The 21,790-nt window shown below is 36.8% G+C and overlaps 1 protein-coding gene and 1 long non-coding RNA gene across 2 annotated transcripts; both read right to left on the bottom strand.

Moving 5' to 3' along the window:
- Positions 1–1,377: 1,377 nt before the first annotated feature.
- On the bottom strand, positions 1,378–20,759 carry LOC114418809 (actin-related protein 4-like). The gene is made up of 20 exons (XM_028384328.1): positions 20,474–20,759; positions 20,299–20,390; positions 19,820–19,999; positions 19,640–19,713; positions 17,983–18,063; positions 17,823–17,883; positions 17,679–17,728; positions 17,193–17,247; positions 16,434–16,511; positions 16,279–16,332; positions 6,793–6,846; positions 6,662–6,722; positions 6,239–6,290; positions 5,974–6,040; positions 4,204–4,266; positions 4,070–4,132; positions 3,544–3,606; positions 2,815–2,879; positions 1,844–1,912; positions 1,378–1,676 (listed from the first exon to the last, which is right to left on the bottom strand). The coding sequence occupies exons 1-20, from the start codon at positions 20,484–20,486 to the stop codon at positions 1,631–1,633; spliced, it is 1,341 nt and encodes a 446-aa protein (XP_028240129.1). The 5' UTR covers positions 20,487–20,759; the 3' UTR covers positions 1,378–1,630.
- Positions 6,854–16,269, bottom strand: LOC114418810. The gene is made up of 3 exons (XR_003668107.1): positions 14,696–16,269; positions 11,446–11,450; positions 6,854–10,981 (listed from the first exon to the last, which is right to left on the bottom strand). It is a non-coding gene; the product is annotated as an uncharacterized LOC114418810 (long non-coding RNA).
- Positions 20,760–21,790: the final 1,031 nt, after the last annotated feature.

The following is a 21,790-nucleotide window of genomic DNA, read 5'->3' as shown; positions in this document are numbered from 1 at the left end:
GAGGAAACATCAAAACACCTCTTTTTGAATGCAGGTTTGCTCATATTGTTTGGACATTATGCTACTCATGGCTTGGCGACACAAGAGTTCTTCCTATAGATTGTATTAGTCACTTTTGGCAACACAAAGGGGAGGTTAAAGGGAAAAATGCTATGCTGGCTTGGTGGAGATGGGCATCAATTGTCTAGGCAATATGGAAGCTCCGAAACGATATTAAGTTTAATGACAAGAGCTGTGAGCTTCGGGAATTAATGAATTCTGCCTAAGTATACTGTGTGGTCATGGTGTAAGGCAAATATAAGGGGCTTTGATTCATCCTTGTATGTGTGAAGACTTGATCCATTGAGCTGGTTGTTGTATGTGGTTTCTCCATCTTGGATTGTTTGCCAAATGGTTATGCTTGTGCGGTATACTTTTTAGTAGGTAGTGGGCGTGTATGTGCAGCGTAGACCAGTGTTGTGTTTGCTAGCCTTATGATGAAGCTTCTTTGTAAGGTTCTGATTGTGTTTGCATTTCTCGTGACAAACATAATCCTTCTATTAATAAAATCAAACCTTGTTGGCTGTGCAAAAAATTATAAAAAAAAATAGCCCTAATGTGCTAAAAAAAACCTTGTGAGACAATAGATAAAAGTGGAATATATATAATGATGGTCAAAGCATGATCAAGCACATAAAAATTTTCAAAGGGCTAATGAATCAATTAACAAAGACTGGGATGGGGATTGATGATGAATTACAAGTCCTTTAACCACATAGTTCCCTACCAAAGTTGGGACACACTGCTAACTACACTTCATAACTTGTCCCCTAAAGGAAAGCTTACCATGGTATTGTTGACAATTTGTTGAATGAAGAAGTCAGGAGGAAGGAACAAGGCATGCTTATCCAAGCAAGTAGATAATTGTGGGAGAAGTGAAACTTGTGAATGAAACCCAATACAAATTGCGATGAATCTCAAAAAACAATCTAATTATCTAAATCTCGCCCTTCCAAGATCACTTGTTACTATCGTCGTAAGCTAGGTCATAAGAAGTCTCAATGTTGGTATTCCAATGTAAAAGGTTACATGAGCAAGAAAAATTACAAATTCTAGCTAAACGTTACTTGGCTATATGAGCAAGAAAGATTACAAATTCTAGCTAAAAAAGTACCATCTCCGTAGTGTAAAAGGTTCGCCGTTGCTTGAATCTTGCACAAATTATCTAGCTGAAAATCATTTGATTTGATTTTGAACACGTTCATTAATTTAGAATGAATCAAATTGGGGAGGAACACTTCCGAAATATCTATAAATTTTAAAGATAGGTTTAGGGGCTTATTTTGTAAGTTCAAGTCATGACAAAATATGCGCATTTACCCCAGAAAAGAAAAGGGAGAGACATACACAGTAGAAATCTAATTTGATAAACGGGGCATTGTTACAAACTCTAGGCACACTTTACAAGTTTACATCAATACAGATTAGTTAAAGGTGGGCTGTGATTCACCTCGAGGCCAATAATGTAGTTAGAATGGGGATCTAATGGGAATGGCCATTAAATAGGAAATAAAAATTCATTAGTAGACAAGCACTAAATCAGCGTTCACAGTACTACTTCCTGATAAATGGCAGTAAAATAAACAGCAACTCATGGACACTTCCTTTGGATATATGAAGCTCCATGCTCTTCATACCTATCAGAAATGCATTAAAATGATTCAGTGTAAAATTATCCTTGATGAAAGCCCTATTTGGCAGTTTAGCTTTTATGATAAAGGGGGGAAACAAGATAGGCAAAGTGAAATATATATTAACATTAATGAACTAATAATCACAAGTTTGGTGAACAGTAGATAATTACTCGGATTTGGAGAACCACATTTGCTGGAAGGAGCCAAGAGATGCCAATATACTACCCCCGATCCAAACACTGCATATAAAGTCATTCATTGAGTTAGAAGACGCAGTATGTACAGTGCATCACCAATTAAAATGTTACTGAGTCTCCCCCTTATTTTGGAGAGAAATTGAAGCATAATCAGAGGTTGGGAAAGGAGAGAGCGAAGCTTAGCGGGTTTCCCAAAAACTAGTATTAAAAGAAAACTAAATCTACGTAAAGGCAGAAACAGACGACACTGGTCAAACAATTTAAGATGGTTTATACTTTATCCGGTACGAATTGCAAAACTGTGATCATTCACACATGAGTTCATGCAATTACAAAACTTCCATCAACAGGATCTCTATCATTTCATATTTATGATGCATTCTCTCTTGCTTCTGCCCAAATGGTTTCAGAACGAAAAAGGTCTAGAGTTGTAGCTTACAGAAATTCCAAGTTCAATAAACCATACCAGAGACACCAGAAAACAGACATAAGCAGACAAATCAGAGTTTTAAAGAGTTATCAATTGATAGAACAGAGAATTTAAAACAATTACACAAGCTTCTTGAGTTTCTCATTTTTCTTTAAAAGGCCAAAATTATATAACCATTATTGAAATTGAATTGTTGGCCATTTTTAAAATATTAAAAGTAAATTTGCATATAAAAATTGACATTCAGAAAAATACGTGTTCACATGAACTGTTTCCACAAATATATATCCAAATAGGTTATATGCTGATATGTGCAATTTCGAAGGCCTAAACATATATATATATATATACAGAGAGAGAGAGAGAGAGAGAGAGAAATGGTGAACTTATAATAAACCAGATTTGTCAATTGCAGGAAATAACCAGGAAAGAAAAGTAAAACAGCAACAATGGAAATGGCATCATCAAACACCAAAACCATAATAAGTGCATCGACATAAGATAGATAACGCACCTAAACCTTCTTTCAGTAGCATTCCCACTGGCCAATACTTTTACTCTGGCAGCTTGAGGGGATTCCTGCAATAGAAATGAAATTGTAGTCAATTTTTACAACTACAATTAACCTTTCCAGCTTCTTGAAGAACAAGGACAATCACATGCCACCTGATGATTTAATTCAAAAAAATCCAGTGTGTTGATCTTTATAATATTATAAACTCAAATTTGATTCCGGAGAGAGATTTTGATAAATGTTTTCAACTTAATTATCTTCTTGTATTAGAAGTGCCAGCCTGCAGAAGCTTTGGCTAAAGGCTTATGATCCATTTTGAGCACAATCATACAAACAGACCATTGTACTTTACAATTATATAACGTTTCGTTATTGTTAATGTAATTCACTAGAAAATTAACTTAAAAGATCACACGATTTCATCCCAAAAGCAACCAGAGAAATAAATATATATTAGCTCAAAAGATCTCTCCAATAACACTAGCACTGCTACACATAAGATAAGAAACAAGTCACAAGGCTGTATTAGTGGCAGTCAACACAGCAGGAATTAACCAAGCTACTCTGATATTTAGGATGAGACACCAACTAAATTCACTTGTAAGAAAAACCCTTGAAATTACAACACGTTAAAACAACAAAAGCTTCAAAGGTATTTGAAATCAGCACCAACAACCAAATTGTCATTCAGTGGATAAAATAGACAAGGGTTCATTTGTTAAACTATACCTCTAACAAGTCTTTCTCAAGGCGTTCCTTTAGTTGTTGCATTGAAGCTGTACCACCAGCAAGCTGCATGTGATAAATGAAATCAATTTTAACTTACCAGGTAATGATATATTGATATAAAATGCTTCAAAAACTATCAAGTGATCACAAACTAAACCTAAAAAATATGTACATATGGTTTCATCAATATCTGTTGGTTAAAGTTTTGGGAAAAAATGTCATTTGACTGAAAATACAACTCATACAATTCCAATCAAGATAATAATAAATAAAAAAATCAAATTCCGATATATGTAACATACTAACAACATGAAACTACAACTTTGGCACCACTCACCCCCCCCCCCCCCCCCCCAACCCAATCTCAAAATAACTTCCAAGAGTCTACATAAAAAAGGATGCCCCAGTAAATTTTTCTTCTTTTACACCACAAAAGTCCATGGTAAACTAAATTAAGCTCTACATAAGAACTATTTGTGTGTGTATACAGTAAAAGAGAAAGAAGGCAAAAATAAATCAACTTTACCAGTATACTATTAAACAACTCTCTTCGAATGTCTACATCACACTTATTAATGCTTTCAATCACCTGCAAGAAGGTAAAACAATCAGAAACAGCAAGTCAGATGCCTAAAACAGATTCACATCAAATTAAATTACCATTTGGGGCAGGCCACGAACTGAAGGAGCAATTTCTGCAAAGCTCTCCATGCCAGGAATTGACTGTAATTATCATTGACACAAATAAGAAAATTAGTACACAGAAATAGAACAAATGAAATTTTGTCTCTCAAGTAATTTAAAGAACTACAGAATAAAATAGAAGCACAAAAAAAGATGGACCAGCCAGAAGTTGGATGTGCTGTAATAAACAAGTAATGCCCTATATGTTCTAACAGGAATATTGTTTTCTCAACCAATGTCCTATTATATTTAACTTATTATGACTTGAATCATGATTTACTTTAATGTTTATATTGCAGATTATAGTTATATACTGACTTATTTGACTTTTTTATTATGTGGGAAAAAAATTATGATGTTTCAAGTATTGATCAATAATCTTATTACTTGCCATATATTTAGATCAACAATTTGAAAAATATGCCTTTCATACAATTCAAATCCCAATTTGACAACCAAGATCCTTTTTCTAAACCAAACTCAACCTGATAGCAATACATATCAACTATATAATCCCTATAATCTTGGATTGCCCAGTGGAGTTAAAGCCTAAAAGGGCACCACAGACAAGGCAGGGTAAGAATCCAGTGCTTTTTGCTCTTTGTGGTGTGTACACTTTTCACACCTTCATGGTGCTTTTGAAAAGGGGTTCCATACAAGAACCTGACTAGTAATGAGCAGTGGAATTGACAAACCCCAGTCCATAAAAATTGACAGCTTTCAGAAAAAAGACTCCTATAAAGTGAGAGTGTATCTACTTTTAATTTTAGATTACATCATTGCCTTACCCACTAAAATCTAAAGGTGAATGCATCCTTGTGCACTTAAACGAAAAATTTTCTTTAGAGGAGCTTTTTCTAAATACAACAATTGTTGAAGTCATGCAACATGACGGTGAAATATATAAGCCAGTCAAATCAAACAACTGCCTTCATTTTTCATTTGTTCTTCTACTCTTTTAGAAGATTTGGCACTTTTGGTGATAATTTAATACTATTGAATTTATTAAGTTTGCACCACTGAATAATTCCTATTGTAAACACCATCTAAGCACCACTGAATAAGTTTTCTTTAGAAGATTTGGCACTTTTAATAATTCCTATTGTATACACCATCTAAGCACCAGCACTCCATCTGTCTGGTTTATTTGCTTTACTCCTATATTTGTTTTCAATTTTCGATTCCATGCCACATTTTGCAATTATACTTGTCAGCTTTATTTTTATTTTCTAGCTGGGCCGTTTTCTGTTTACTTGCTGCATGGTGTGTTTTGTATCAGGACATCCACTTGCCAACAAATGTTGTCACTGAAAACACTTCAATAGCTTTATTTGGTTTTTATTCTATATATCTATATCCTTTATACTTTTTTTCATATCACAACCTGCATGCTTTTTAACAGTTTTTATATTTATAATTAACATCACTAAAATTTATAATTTTTTACCAGAAACATCTTGAATGATAAAATTTGTATTGTTTTTTCTTCTTTCACGGTATAAAAGGGTGGAACACCAAGAATTTGGTTTGTCTGTTTATTAACACCAATCTTCAATGAGGCATATGTCTCTTGAGACCTCACCTCAATCAAGGCACTACAAGTCCCTACTAGTACATTAAGGGCACCTTTTTCCTTTTACTCTTGCAAGAAGCCTTGGTGTATTTCTAAGAACATGCAATATCAAAAATCTTTTATATTAAATGAACAAGATAAACTAATCACATCTTTGAATGCAAGTCCCACACCTGAACCAGGGATGGATTGAAAAGAACATCTGGTATCTTAAATCTGTCAGCTCCAATTTCAACTGTCCTGCATAATAAAAACAAACACATCATAAAACAACAGACAATAAATATATAAATATAAATTACAGAAAAACCAGAAGCTACAATTAGGCTATGAAGTGCATATAGTAGCAGATGAAATGAAAGAAGATATTTTGAAGATGAAACATTATTCATTCCATCCTCCTCCCTGTTTCAATGAACAAGAATAACATCAACTTACTGGCCATCAGGAAGCTCATATGAGGTCATTGGAATGTTTGAATACGCACTCTCTGTCAAATAAAGGGGAAAAAAATAAATTTAATATAGAGAAACTGCAATTTTATTGGAACCGAGAAGGTAAAACATCTTCTAGAGCTATAAAGAGCTAACTGAAGACTTGTACAAGTTTATCACTAAACCAGATGATTGAAAAACATCATTTATGACCTGAGTGAAAGCACAGAGATCAAGTTTAGTAAATCACATCACAAGACGGGTCACATATCTAGTTATCTAAGAAGTATACAGAGAGAACGGAGGACAACAGAAATAAAAGTATGCCACTATAAAAACTAGGACTTGAACAATAAGATTCAAACAAAAGCACAAGACCAGTAAGATTCAAAACATTATAGGAGGTGACAACAGGAGGTAAACAAACCATCATATGGAGTATCTGGAGCACGGCACACACATTCCTTGATATCACTAGCAATCACCCTCTGTCATGAAGAACAGTCATCAGATAAATGAAATGCAACAAATTGAGATATTGCATGGTCATTCACAAACCTGGGAAAAGAGTTTGTAGCTTTCAGTAGTATTGGGAAATTCAAGATCAACTGTCTGTAGGATTCAGAAGAAAAAAAATGATAATGAGAAATAATAATCATTTATGTGTAGAATTGCAGTTACAACCAAAATCATACAGAAAGGTACATGAAGAAACTAAACTTTGGCTCACTATCATTTGCCCCCAAGATTCTAAAAGTTATTTTAAATGTTAAATAAAGTAACAACGGATGCAAGGTTATATATGTAACTGAAAAAAAGTAAGATAACTACACCTCACTCTATCTTCGTTTTTTCAGATCCTGAATTATATACCTAACACGTTAATACCATTCTCTCTTTGATACCTTAAGTTTAAAATTAATTTGCTAACTTGCACAAGCATTTAGTACATATCATAATTCAAGTAGAACAAACACGACGTAAATTATTCAGCTTATTAGAGTATTGTACAGAGACTTGCAGTATTCAACTGCACTCTCAATCAAGTCAGTTAGTTAGGAGTTCGTTTTCTATTATGAGTCAGTTAGTAAGTTAGTTGGTGAGTTAGTTAGTCATAACTAATCACTCAGATCTATAAATACTGAGTTGTATCAGAATTAGAGAACAGAGAGAACAGAAAAAAAAGAAAAACTGATATTATTGATTCTGAAAAAGTTAACATTTAATGCAGTTACAAAGGAGGTATTTATAAACCTCTAGCCCTTGAAACTAATCACAAACTAACTAACAACTAATTAACAGAATTCTGTTAGTGAAAGAAAAGTAGTTAGCTGTCTAACTGTCCTGCAATAACTGTTTGTAATCAGTTATTTTTATACATTCATTCTAATACCCCCCACAAACTCAAGGGGAAGGTTTTTCTACAGAAAAATGCTTCACATCGAGTTTGTCCCTTAGTGCTTCAAATCTTATTGAGGAAAGTGGCTTGGTTAAGACAGCTGCCCATTGATCTAAGGCAGGAAGATGCACAACTGAGAGTTGTTTGGCCAAAACTTGTTCTCTTACAAAAAAGACACCAATTTCCATATGTTTTGTTCTACTATGGAACACTGGATTGTGAGCTATGGACACTGCACTTTGATTATCACAGTAAATCACAGGAGTTTGAAAAGAAACATGTAATTCTGTTAGAAGAGTTCGAATCCAGGTTAATTCAGTAGATGTTTGAGCCAAGCTTCGATTTTCAGCTTCAGTGCTGGACCTTGCCGTGACTTTTTGCTTCCTGGACCACCAGGATATCAAGTTTGAGCCAAGAAAGATAGCTGCTCCTGACGTGGAATGTCTGTCATCAATATCTGATGCCCAATCAGCATCACAGAAAGCATAGAGAGCCATAGGTTTTGAAACAAAAGTAGGTTGAAGGAATAAACCATGAAATATAGTACCCTTGAGATATCTTAATATCCTTTTGACCACAGCCCAATGAGAATCCAATGGATTAGCCATATACTGACAAACCTTATTAACAGCATAACTAATCTCAGGTCTAGTAAGGGTGGCATACTGTAGGGCACCCACTACTGACCTATAGAGAGTTGGATCATGAAATAGATCAGCTCCATGTTTGGACAGTTTGCAGTTTGTAACCATAGGAGTAGAGATAGAGTGTGCCTCAGCCATTTGAGTTTTATGAAGTAGATCTCTGACATACTTGCTTTGAGACATCAAAATAGACCTGTTAGGGGGATACTTAATCTCCAGTCCCAAGAAATAGTCCAAGTGACCTAGCTGTTTGAGAGAGAAGACTATATTCAATCTCGAGGTTAACTGTTGAATGAGAGAATTAGAACTTCCTGTGATGATGATATCATCTACATAAACTAGAATGTAGACAGTGTGTTGTTGATGTGTATAAATGAACAAAGAGGGATCACACTTGCTTCCTACAAACCCAATCTGTATTACTGTCAAGCCACTGCCTTGGAGCTTGCTTTAATCCATAGAGAGCCTTGTTAAGTTTACAAACCAAGGATTTTTCTTCAACTTCAAAACCTGCAGGTTGAGTCATATAGACAGTCTCCTCAAGTAATCCATTTAGAAAGGCATTGTTGACATCAAGCTGAAATAAGTCCCAGCCTTGTGAGAGAGCAAGAGTTAGAAATACTCTAATTGTAACTGGTTTTACAACAGGATAAAATATTTCATGAAAGTCAAAGCCATGAACTTGATGAAATCCCTTAGCAACTAGTCTAGCTTTGTACCTATTGATTGAACCGTCAGCATTTTCTTTTATTCTAAAGACCCACTTGCATCCAATAGCTTGTCTACCAGCTGGTAATGGAACTAATCCCAAGTTTTGTTTCTCATTAGAGCATTATACTCCTCCTGCATAGTTGCAAACCACTCTGAACTTTCCAAGGCCTGCTTTACACTTTTAGGTTCAGAATGAGTAAGAAATAATGAAGGATGCAGCCTAGGATTGTGTATTCCAGATTTAGACCTAGTTTGCATAGGGTGAGTGTTGATGGGAATGGGAGTTGATGCAGACACAGATTCATTATGAGACATAGTATTTGATGATTGAGGATGAGTGGGAGAGGGTGCAGTGGGTATAGATTCACTAGACGACATTATATTGGATGATTGAGAATGACTGGAAGTGGAATTGGAGGAAGGTATTGGGGAAAGTGAAGGTGTAGAGGCTGAAACAAGAGGAGATAGATCAGGATTGAGGCTGAAATAGGAAGTAATATTCCATGTTGAACTGGAACAAGTTTGAACCGCTTCCGATAGAGCAAGTTGAAGCTCTTCTTGCTCACAAAGCGCGTCTCAACAAATTCAGCAAACAGTTTCAGTCTGATTCACCTTTCATCAATTATTCACAAGCACATCATATGTCTTCTGCGATCAGCTCCGATGGTTTTTCTCTGCCAAACAAGACAAATCCGAAGAGTTTTCCCGCTTTTTGTGGTGGATCTGGCCGTGGTAGTGGTAGTTCTCACTGCCGTGGTGGTGGTGCTGGTCACGGCCGCAGCAGTGGTCATTTTGCCAACTTCCAGAGTCAGGTGTGTTTCAAATTTGGTCACACTGCTTCTGTTTGCAATTACCGCTATGATCAGTATTATCAACCAAACCTGTCCTTTGTTCTTCATGATCCTCTCAGTCCAAGTTATTCTCAGACCACTTCCACTCAAACTTCAAATAACTACACCAGTTATTCACAAAATAGTAACAGTTCTGGCCAAAACTCTGGTGATACTAGACCTGCTAATGTTTGGACTAATACCAATTACAAATCTGTCAGTAACAATCCTCAGTCCAATCATAGTGCTATTCACAAACACTCAACCTCAATCCAATTCTACCAATTGGATTCTAGATTCTGGTGCTTCATTCTATGTTACTGGTGAATCTCAAAACATTCAGCAACTAGAGCCTTTTGAAGGTCCTAATCAGATATTCATAGACAATGGTCAAGGTTTGCAAATCCACTCTTTGGAGAATTGGCATTCAACCATGCAATTGGAATATGAAACTTTAATAAAGAATCACACTTGAGATCTAGTACCTCTTCCATCAAACAGGAATGCTATTGGTTGTAATGGGTTTTTAGGGTCAAGGAAAATGCAGATGGCTCTATTAACATATTTAAAGCAAGACTGGTTGCCAAAGGTTATAATCAAGTACAAGGTTTTGATTTTTCAGAAACCTTTTCTCCAGTTGTGAAACCTGTCACTATTAGGCTTACTTTAACTATAGCAATCACAAATTAATGGATGCTGACTCAGCTAGATGTTCTAAGATAAATTGAGAGAAATTTTGTGTAACAGAAAGAGAGAATCTCATATTATTGAGTATCACAAAAGTTAGTCACAGAGTTAGTTACAAAGAGATATTTATAGGACTCTGAACTTAGAGAGTGCAGCTGTTAATAGCTAAGACGGAGGTGCTGTTAGCAAAAGCTAACAGCTCTTACTAAACTGTTTTAACAGTTGTACATATGTACACTCTAATAGATGTCAACAATGGCTTTCTTAATGGCTTGCTTAATGAGACTGTCTATATGACTCAACCTCCTGGTTTCCAACAATCCAATCCTTCTCTGATCTGCAAACTAAATAAAGCCTTGTATGGGCTCAAGCAAGCCCCAAGACCGTGGTTTGAGAGCCTGCAGTCTGCTTTTATTCAGTTTGGATTTGTTGCTAGTAAATGTGATCCATCTCTATTTGTTTACAAGACTTCCTCTCTGTTAGATCTCAAGATAGACCAGTTATCTGGAGGGTCTATTCTAGAAGGAAGAAAGCCCCTACACGGGAGATAGGATCAAATTAGTTATTAGTTTAATCTTTAGGGCCATCTATCTTTATTATTCTATCTTTATCTTTATTATTCTATCATCTAATCTTTATTATTCTATCTTTATCTTTATTATTCTATCTTTATCAATTAGTTGGATTAGGATATTATAAATAAGAGTATTCTCATTAGAGGAAGGGGTAGAGAAGAATAAGAAATTGTAAAGGGTTTTCCCTTGGAAGAAGGTTTCCTTCTTGAATAAATTTAGTTTGCCCCCAGTATTTTCCGTATATTCTTCTATTTTCTGTTTCTCTTGTTTTCTCTGCTGTTAGGGATATTCAATACCCTAACAATTGGTCCGACCTGCTCTTTCCTCTACCATTCCAGATGGATTCACGTATAGACACCTTAGACCGCACCTTGATGACCCATGGAGAAGACATAGCTGATCTCAGAGGCGGCATCCAGAGGGTAGAAGGCATCATGAATCACGTACTGCAGCAGCTGGAACGACTACAGAAAGACCCCTCCGATACCAAGTCGGAGAGCAATACCGAATCTGAGGTGGTTTTTGAACCACGCTTTTGGACCAAGAAGGTGGAACTACCGGTCTTCGATGGAACAGATCCTCTGTCTTGGATAGCTAGAGCTGAAATTTTTTTCGAAGTACATCAAGTGAAAGAAGAAGAGAAGATTCGATTGGCATTCATTAGCATGGAAGGGGAGGCGGTACACTGGTATCGTTTCATTCGAAAACGCAATCCATCTCTTTCTTGGCAATCTTTAACCCCACTCATGCTTCAGCGTTTTGGTGAAGGTAGTAAGGGCAATGTTTTCGAGCGTTTAAAAACTCTCAAACAGGAGGAGTCCGTGGACGTTTATTTGAGAGAATTCGAAATTTTGGTGGCTCAAATCCCTGATCCATCAGAAGAACAGATGCTGGGATACTTCTTGGGCGGTCTCCAGCCGGAGATTCGATGTAGGGTGCGATCTTTCCGGCCGACAGAGGTCTTGCGTGCCATGGAAATTGCAAGAGATGTGGATGAAGAACTCCGCCTTGCTCGTGGTCAGCCTCCTTCTCAAAGGGTTTTTTTTCCTCCGCGTTTTCAACATAAGGGAAGCGTCGTGATTAGCAACCCAGCGAGTTCAGCAGCCAATACAGCAGGCAATTATAGCGTATCCCAGGCACGCCCAGCTACTACTGGAGCACGGAACATCATGACAGCTCCAAAAGGGGTTTCTTCGTGTGGATCAAATAACCCGCATTTCGGCAGTGTTGGCACCTTTTCAAGAAACAAGGGAGCTAGACAATTGCCATACGCTGAATTTTTAAAACGAAAAGAGGAGGGCCGCTGTTTTAGATGTGGTTTAGCCTTTGGTTTTGGACATAAGTGTCCAGAAGGGAGTCTGCGGATCACTATCCTTGGGGAGGACGAAGGCGACAACATAGAAGAGAATGACAAACAGGAACCAGAGGAGACCAATGATGTAGTGGGGGATCAATACCACTGCCAATGGATGGAATTATCTCAACTGGTCCAGAGGAACATTACGCCTCCAAAAACCATGAAACTATGGGGAGAAATGGCTGGTGTTGGGGTTACCATTCTGATTGATAGCGGCGCTAGTCACAACTTTGTAGCAAGGGACCTAATCTCAAGGATGAACTGGCCGATTCAACCTACTAGAAGTTTTGGGGTTCAGCTGGGAAATGGACACCGACAGGAATCTCAGGGATATTGTCAGAATCTGATCCTAAAGATGCAGGGTTATGTTTACACTAGAGACTTTTTCTTGTTTGATCTTGGTGGTGTGGATGTCATCCTCGGGATGACCTGGTTGGCTTCATTAGGTGAGGTACAACACAATTGGAAGACTCTTACCATGTCTTTTCGCTATCAAGGGTCACCCACCCAAATCACGGGAGACTATAGCATGCAGAAGAAGGGATTTTCAGCGAAGGTCTTTGGGAGGGCTTCAGATGTTGAGGCTGCTGCCATGATACTTTTCTATTCAGACCTGCTCCGAGATCAAGAGGGAGCAACTCAAGGTGAGGAGCAAAAACTTGACCATCTTCAGTTGACCCAATTACAACATGTGACAGAGCGTTTTCAAGCGATTTTTTCCAAACCCATAGGCTTACCTCCAAACAGACTTGTAGATCACAAGATTGTCCTCCAAGATGGGACGGGTCCTATAAATGTCTGTCCTTATCGATATCCACACTTACAGAAGAATGAGATCGAGAAACAGGTTGCAGAAATGTTACAGGAAGGCATAATCCGGCCCAGCAATAGCCCGTATTCTAGCCCGGTAATTTTAGCAAAAAAGAAAGATGGCAGTTGGCGGTTTTGTATTGACTATAGAGCACTGAATAAAGCGACAATTCCGGACAAGTTTCCCATTCCTGTGATCGAAGAATTACTGGACGAACTATTTGGGGCTGCATACTTTTCCAAAATCAATTTGAAGTCGGGCTATCACCAAATTCGAATGAGTGAAGAAGACGTTCCCAAAACAGCCTTTCGGACTCATCAAGGTCATTATGAGTCCCTTGTGATGCCTTTTGGCCTCACCAACGCCCCTACCACTCTCCAACGAGCTATGAATTCTGTGTTGCAGCCCTTTCTACGGAAATTTGTGTTGGTCTTCTTTGATGACATCTTAGTATATAGCAGCGATTGGGAGAGCCATCTACAGCACTTGAGTGAGGTCCTACACACTCTCTTTCATCATAATTTCTTTGCAAACAGCAAGAAATGCAGTTTGGGCAGGACCACCATCGATTATTTAGGGCATCTGATTTCGAGAGAGGGAGTCTCTATGGATCCAAAAAAAGTAGATGCAGTCCTTCATTGGCCTATACCAAAATCCATTAAAGCTTTGAGGGGATTTTTGGGCTTAACTGGTTACTACAGGAAATTTGTGAAAGATTATGGGAAGATTGCTAAACCACTCAGTGATTTGTTGAAGAAAGGAGCTTTTAATTGGAGTGCAGCGGCAACTGAGTCCTTTAATGCACTTAAGGACGCATTAACCCACTCTCCAGTTTTGACTTTACCAAACTTTAAGGAACCTTTTTCCATTGAATGTGATGCTTGCGGAACAGGGATCGGAGCTGTGTTAACACAAGGGAAACGTCCAGTTGCATATTTCAGCAAAGGGTTAGCTACTTCAGTTTTAAGTAAATCTGTGTGGGAGAATGTGGATGTGATTCAGAATCTATTTCCTGAATTTAACCTTGAGGACAAGGTTCATTCTTTGGAGGGGAGTATTGTTAGATCTCAAGATAGACCAGTTATCTGGAGGGTCTATTCTAGAAGGAAGAAAGCCCCTACACGGGAGATAGGATCGAATTAGTTATTAGTTTAATCTTTAGGGCCATCTATCTTTATTATTCTATCTTTATCTTTATTATTCTATCATCTAATCTTTATTATTCTATCTTTATCAATTAGTTGGATTAGGATATTATAAATAAGAGTATTCTCATTAGAGGAAGGGGTAGAGAAGAATTAGAAATTGTAAAGGGTTTTCCTTGGAAGAAGGTTTCCTTCTTGAATAAATTCAGTTTGCCCCCAGTATTTTCTGTATATTCTTCTATTTTCTGTTTCTCTTGTTTTCTCTGCTGTTAGGGATATTCAATACCCTAACACTCTCACACTGTATCTTTTGGTTTATGTGGATGATATTATAATAACTGGCAGTCCCACTAACTTGGTTCACCATCTGACTTCACAACTTAATTCAAAGTTTTCTCTCAAACAACTTGGTCTGCTAGACTATTTTTTGGGGATTGAGGTTAAGACTCTTCGTGACAGATCATTACTTCTCACTCAAAGGAAATACATCAGAGATTTGTTGCAGAAAACTTCTATGTCAGAAGCTCAACCTATTTCCTCCCCTATTGCTTCCAGCTGCAAACTTACTAAAACAGGTTCAGACCTCTTTTCTGATCCTACTCTATATAGATCTGTAGAGGGTGCCCTACAGTACTCAACTATTACTAGACCTGAGATCAGCTACTCAGTTAAAAGAGTTTGTCAGTTTATGGCCAATCCTTTAGACCCTCCTTGGACTGCAGTAAAAAGAATCCTAAGATACTTGAAAGGTACAATGTTGCATGGATTACACCTTAGACCTGCTGCTCTGGGGAAACCTTATCCTCTTCGTGCTCTCTGTGATGCTGATTGGGCTTCTGATAGTGAAGACAGAAGATCCACGTCTGGTTCAGCCATCTACTTTGGTCCTAATCTCATTTCTTGGTGGTCCCAAAAGAAGCAAGTTGTTGCAAGGTCCAGTACAGAGGCAGAATATCAAAGTTTGGCTCAAACTACTGCTGAATTATCTTGGATTCAGACCCTTTTAACTGAGCCACAAGTTCCTTTCATCACTCCCATTATCTTCTGTCATAATCAGAGAGCAGTTGCTATAGCCAATAATCCTGTTCTTCATGCTCGGACCAAGCACATGGACATTGACATCTTCTTTGTTAGAGAAAAAGTCTTGTCCAAGCAGCTGGTTGTTCATCATATTCTGGCTCTTGATCAGTGGGCAGATGCTCTCACCAAGCCCCTCTCTCCAACCAGATTTTTATTTCTAAGGACCAAACTCAATGTGCTTGAGACTCCTTCAAAGTCTCATCCACCTTGAAGGGGGGTATTAGAGTATTGTACAAAGAGTTGCAGTGTTCAACTACACTCTCAATTAAGCCAGTTAGTTAGGAGTTAGTTTTCTGTTATGAGTGTTAGTAAGTTAGTTGGTGAATTAGTTGGTCATAACTAATCACTCAGATCTATAAATACTGAGTTGTAACTCAGTTCAGAGGCTAATACTCATTTTTCACTTCTTCATTCTAAACTTTTCTCTCAAAATATCTCACTTCTATGATCTGTTAGAACTCTTTTACAACTTATGTCATTCTAGTAGAATAAACACGAGCTAAATTGTTCAGCTCATGTCACTAGCAGCAGTATAATGGCACATGCAAATTTTATCGAATTTGATCCATAACTGAAAACAATTCAAGAAGGACACTCAATTAAAAGAGATGAGACAAATGAAGAAGTTCTGGAGGCACAGACAGTACATATACACATGGGATGGAACCTCAACCAGCCCAAGTTCAAATTTTAAAGAAAACAACAGGAAAAAAAAAACAAGTATGATTCCTCACACTTTAATGATTGCAAGAAAATGGAAATAAAAATACTAGTCACAGATCATTAAAATGAAAACAAATTATACCTGAAACTCTCCAGGGCGTATTTCCTTTCTCCTGAAGGAATACCGAGGTTTTATCTGTGACAAGTAAAAGGGGGGAAATCTCAGGCACATAAAATCACAGCACCTTTGCTTCAGATGATTATTGAAAAATAAAATAGCTAATGTTTGTCACCCACCATAATACCCTTGCTTTCCAAACTTTTCATCAAGCAGTCTGTAAGAAATTCTCCTCCAATTGGAGAGGTTGCCACAGCCTTGTGTTGTAAACATAGTAGAAGATATGAGCAGACAGAAAGACCCATACTATTAGTCAAATCTCTAATATAAATGCTGAGTACAATGAGATCTTAAATTATTAATTTGACATGTGTGTGCATGTATGCGGCATGCACATATATAGAAAATGGAATGGCAGACATTATGAAAATGCAGAGCATACATGATGAAATATTAGTTTGTAAATACCTAGCCAAGCAGTAGTGCCTAAAATATACATAGCCACTCATACAATTTTGAATTATTAGATGTATTTTAGTAAAACACAATTTAATGAATGAATAAAAATATATAGATGATGGCCTATATACAATTGCATAACCAAAAATCTATTTATTACAAAGACAAAATAGCAATTACATAAACGGAAGACTTTAACACCAAGTTATTTTTCAAGATGTCCTTTCATACAATTAAATTTTTAATAATTAATGTATATATTTCCCATAGTTAATCAAATCATCACACCATTTCAAGTTTATCTATCATCAGAGAGGTGCATACAAGAAATCAGATCAATGCATGGTCCTATCAACTGCAGTAAAACCAAATATATTAAATTGGATAACAAAACTATATTGAAATTTCAATCAAAATATGGATCAATTTCATTACATGAACAACAAGTGAATTTTATTTGATACGTTAATAAGGAATACCTTTTGAAGAACATAACCATCATGTACCGGTGCAACTGTAGTTGAGCCTCCACCACTGAAAACAATGGAATAATGAAGAAAACATCAGCAATGCTTCTGGCATATTATCGGGACATATTAGTAGTAATAAATATAGAACAAATATTGAACTTTAAAAGTTGTACTATTTCTCCCTACCCTTTTCAATTTTCTCAATTGAATTCTCAATCTCATGCTTAAAACTTCCTTATCCTTTTACTAAAGCAAAGTCTAATGCCATCTACAAGGCTTTTTATGAGTATATGACTACTACTTTGAGGACAGTGTAAGGGGGCAGGGGTTGAAGAGGAAGAAGACAATACAACTTAGGTCTTCCATATATAATATCTTACGAGGTAAGCAATAGATATACACCAATAAAGAAATGAAGAAAAAATATCATTGTTATATTGATACTACCGTAGAATAAGAACAAAACTACCATTCAGTAACCTCATGATCTCTTACCCATCAACAACTACAGACGTAGCACGCCCTGATGCAAAAGAAGTCAGAACCTGTATCTCAGCACAAGGAATAAACTTTCAATAGTTTTATTCTCACTCCATAACATATATTATTTTTAGAGGTATAGGTCAGTGAAGGACTAACAGCATTTTTTGCCAAAAATAATGCAGGTGCTTTGTACTTCTCAAACATATGCTCCACTGTCCTGCAAAAATAAAATAAAAAATAAAAAAAGCAAATCATGCATACTGATGCTTTAAACTGAACTCTATTAGTTATAGACTACAAATTATAACAAGAATACCTTTCTCTCTGTTGTTGAGAGTTAGAAGAGGGCTCTGCAAGGAGCATAGGATGCTCTTTAGGATCAATCAATAGGCACTCCCTACCAAAAAAAAAAAAAAAAACAAGAAAGCATGCCCAATAATCAATAGGCATTCCCTACCAAAAAAAAATAATGTGTGCCCAGTGACAAATAAAATAATTCTCAAGGTATATGAGTTAAAAAAAATTAAAAATTGAAAAATGGTCAAAACCAGAATAGGAAAAGAACCACCACCACTAACATACAGGCTTATTGGAGTATTGTAAGAGAGCTGCAGTTATTCAACTGCAGTCTCGGGTAGTTAAGTCTTAGTGACTTAGTTCACTAAGATACTTAGTTGGTTAGTGACAATTCACTAAGATAGTTATTCAACATACAGGCTTAGTAACACAAACAGCTTTTTTTCTATCAATCAGATTATGATCTTCAAAATAATTCCATCCAAACATACACTTATTCCACTAGGTAGGATTAGTTACATGGATAAAAAATAGAGAGATATATCAAAAAAAATTTCAACAAATCCATTTAGTGTAAGGTATTTTTATTGGCTCCTCTACCCTTTCATTGCACTATCTTCAATTTGATCCAGTTTTCTTGCTGGAGCCGTTGTTGATCTTCTCACATGACAAACCACTCTAAGTGAGTTTTTGTTATCTTCTCCTTAGTGGTGCTACTCCAACTCTTTCCTATATTCTTGATCTTATCTTTCCTTTCTTTGCATATCCACTCGTCCACCTTGACATTATCATCTCTGATATACCTATTAATTCTCTTTTGCACTTTGTTATCCAGCATTCACTACCATACAAAGCATCATTGATCTTATAGCTATTTAGTAGAATTTTCTTATAAGCTCAAATGTGTATCTTTTTTTTTATAGATACAGTCGAATGTGTATCTATGTGTTTGGTTCACTCAGTTTAATCCATATGCATTCAGGGGAGGGGTGGTTTATAATCATGTAATAGCTACAGGGGTAATAGCTTGGGCCTGTGTATTCACCGCAACCAGCTACATACTCACTTCAATAGTTGTATCTCTAGTACCTCTGGTACTATTTCACTTTAATATATATCTATTTTTGCTGAGAAAAAAAAAAATCCATATGCATTCATACCTCTCAATCTCCCACATTATTTTGTAAGACAGATCCAAAATACCTAAAATGTGCAACACTGCAACGTTGGTATGATGTGATCCCCAATTTTCACCTCCAAAATGTTGCTACTGGACACTTGCTAACAATCCATGTGTTCAAGCAACGGCTCGAATCCTTACTTGAAAGAGCAGGGTTGAGAGAGGCCTTGAAAAGCCAAAGTAAAAGTAAAGATATGTTTATGGTATGGACCATGGATGTTTGGAAAAGTGTGTTCATTAACATCAAGCATTAATTAGCCACCATTAATACCAGAATTTCTCATGTATCTGAGTTTTAGATACAGGTAACAGGTCAACTATTCTTTGGACCATTGCTTTCGAGAAGAATCATCAATCATCAAGGGATTTTAATCAAAAAAGGAACCACGTGAACTTTATCAAATGCCAACCATATGACATAAAATAAACAAACGGTAAAAGGAAAACAACAATCCTACAATACATATAACAGACAGATTAGGAATTCAATATTGACCTGAAGGCATGATCCCATATGCTGTCAACAATATCCCAGTCAGCAACAACTCCATCCTTAAATGGAGACAGCACCTGACAGCACAGAAGAAGAAAATAGAAACACCTATTCATTATTTTCAAAAAAATCTGTAAATTACTACTCCAAGTCCAATCACGAAAACCCTTACAAAAGAGTTACCTCCATATGGTCTCTGCGGTACCCCAAGGACTGGGATCCTACATACAATTTCCTCTTTCCCTTGGCCTTGTCAGAATCAGCATTTCTAACATTATTATTATTTGATTCCGGAGCAGAGCCAGGGTTCTTTTCACCATTATCTGCTTCATCAACATCCATTTGATCAATTGCTCCAACAACCTAAGTTCGCATATGCCAAAACAACCACCAATTCATTATCAACAATCAAACTACCCATACATTTTCTCCAGATATTATTCTAATCAACTAAAATTTATACAAGCACCTAATTACACTATCAAGCAGTACTAGCCTATCACCACAGCAAAATGCCAGTGTCTTCTTTACCATTAACTGAGAGCATAACAACATTTCTTACTCTATAGCCCCATAAATAGTAAAACAATATCAGAAAAACAATAAACACAACAACAAATCCAAAACTTTAGAAAGGTAAAAAGAGTAGAGAAAACACTTACAGAGGGAAACACAGCCTTGGGAGCATCTTCACCGGCATAACCAGCTTTACAAGTGTGTGAACCCAAGTCAATTACTATAGCTGATACTTCATCTGTGGATTCAACCAAAGGGAGAAAATTGAGCTCACATCTCAGAAGCAGAAGAAATAGAAGGAGAATTGGTTTTGATACTCACCACCGCCATACATGGCTGTGACTGTGCTACGAGCTTGACAGGGGAATTAGGGTTTATGATTTTCTCTCTCTAGGGCTTCAGTAGAGAGAGAAGCTGCGGAGACAAGGAGCGCCGCCGCGGGAATTCCCGGCGAGGTGGTCGGAGGAGGAAAGTCGAACACTCGAAGTGAGGAGCGCGCGAGATTTGAAGAAAGAAAATTAGGGTAAGGTAAGGGCTAGGTTACTTGGATAAGCCCACAAAAAGAATTCACGAGGGTTTCACCGTTATACCCACGTTAGAAGTCTAACTTTTTCTTTTTAATGTTAAAGTATATTTTGCTGTAAAATATCCGAAGTATGTTTTTCTTCTTGGCAATTTCATAATGTGATCCTTGGGCTTGAAATAAGGCTTGGTAAAGTCCAAACCTATAAATCACATTATCAATTCATTTTATTTCTTTACACGTGTGTATTTTTTTCCACGTCATTATTGTTGAACCCTAAAACGTGTGTTCCATTTTGTTCATCTTCTCCACCTCCCTCCTTTCGTGTTTGCCATCGTTTTCCAACAATTGTGTGTGGTTTCGGTGTGCTAATGGAGGGATCTAGAAACTTTGAAGATCGTCGAAGGTCTGATTATGGAAGATCATCTTCAACCCATCAAGGATTTGCAAACTCTATCTCGTGCTCTTTTCCCTCTCTCCAAAACACCAATGACGACTTTGACAATGATCACGTTGGAGCTCCATTGCGGCCACTTCGCGCTCCCACCAGCATTCGGTGGAAAATCAACCAATGCTTCATGTTCCAATCTCTCACTTTGAAGGTGCTCTTCTTTCTCTTACATGTACGATGGTTCAAAGTGTCTCTCATCTTTGGGATTCAGGTGTCTGATTTTGGGGTTGGAGGTGGTGGTTGTGTTTGATTCGAGGTATAGTGGTGATGGTGGTTCGAGGTGTTTAGGGGTTGGAGGTGGTGGTTGTTTTGGTTCAAGGTGTGGTGATGATGGTTGTTTAAGGTGTCGTGGTTATGGTTTATTCTAGCATTTTTGTTTAATTTTTTCTGTAATTGTATTCTTATTTTTTTTTTGAAAAAAAAAATCTGCATTTTGTGGCATTTTTTAGTCCTAGAAATTGCATTTTAAAATTTAATTTTAAAAAAATGTCACATAGGTGTAAATTTGTCCAAACCTAACTCTAGGTAAAAAAGTCACACATTTTAATTTTGTGGTAATGAAAAACAAAAAAAAATTACAAGGACTAAAAATAAACTTTTAGTATTTTACAGGAATGAAAAACATATTTTAGTATTTTTTTATCGAGAGCAAATTATAGTGTCA

This window comes from Glycine soja, chromosome 7 (assembly GCF_004193775.1).
Source record: "Glycine soja cultivar W05 chromosome 7, ASM419377v2, whole genome shotgun sequence".
Classification (NCBI taxonomy): domain Eukaryota; kingdom Viridiplantae; phylum Streptophyta; class Magnoliopsida; order Fabales; family Fabaceae; genus Glycine; species Glycine soja.
Note: the sequence above shows the minus strand (reverse complement) of the source record. Positions and strands in the feature narration are given on the sequence as shown.

What these genes read in the sequence shown, in the direction of transcription:
- LOC114418809 (XM_028384328.1), bottom strand. An exon ending in TCTCAACAACAGAGAGAAAG is followed by an intron (nt 17,884 to 17,982) that starts GTATTCTTGTTA and finishes TTATTTTTGCAG; the next exon opens with GACAGTGGAGCATATGTTTG. An exon ending in GCTACAAACTCTTTTCCCAG is followed by an intron (nt 6,723 to 6,792) that starts GTTTGTGAATGA and finishes TCTTCATGACAG; the next exon opens with AGGGTGATTGCTAGTGATAT.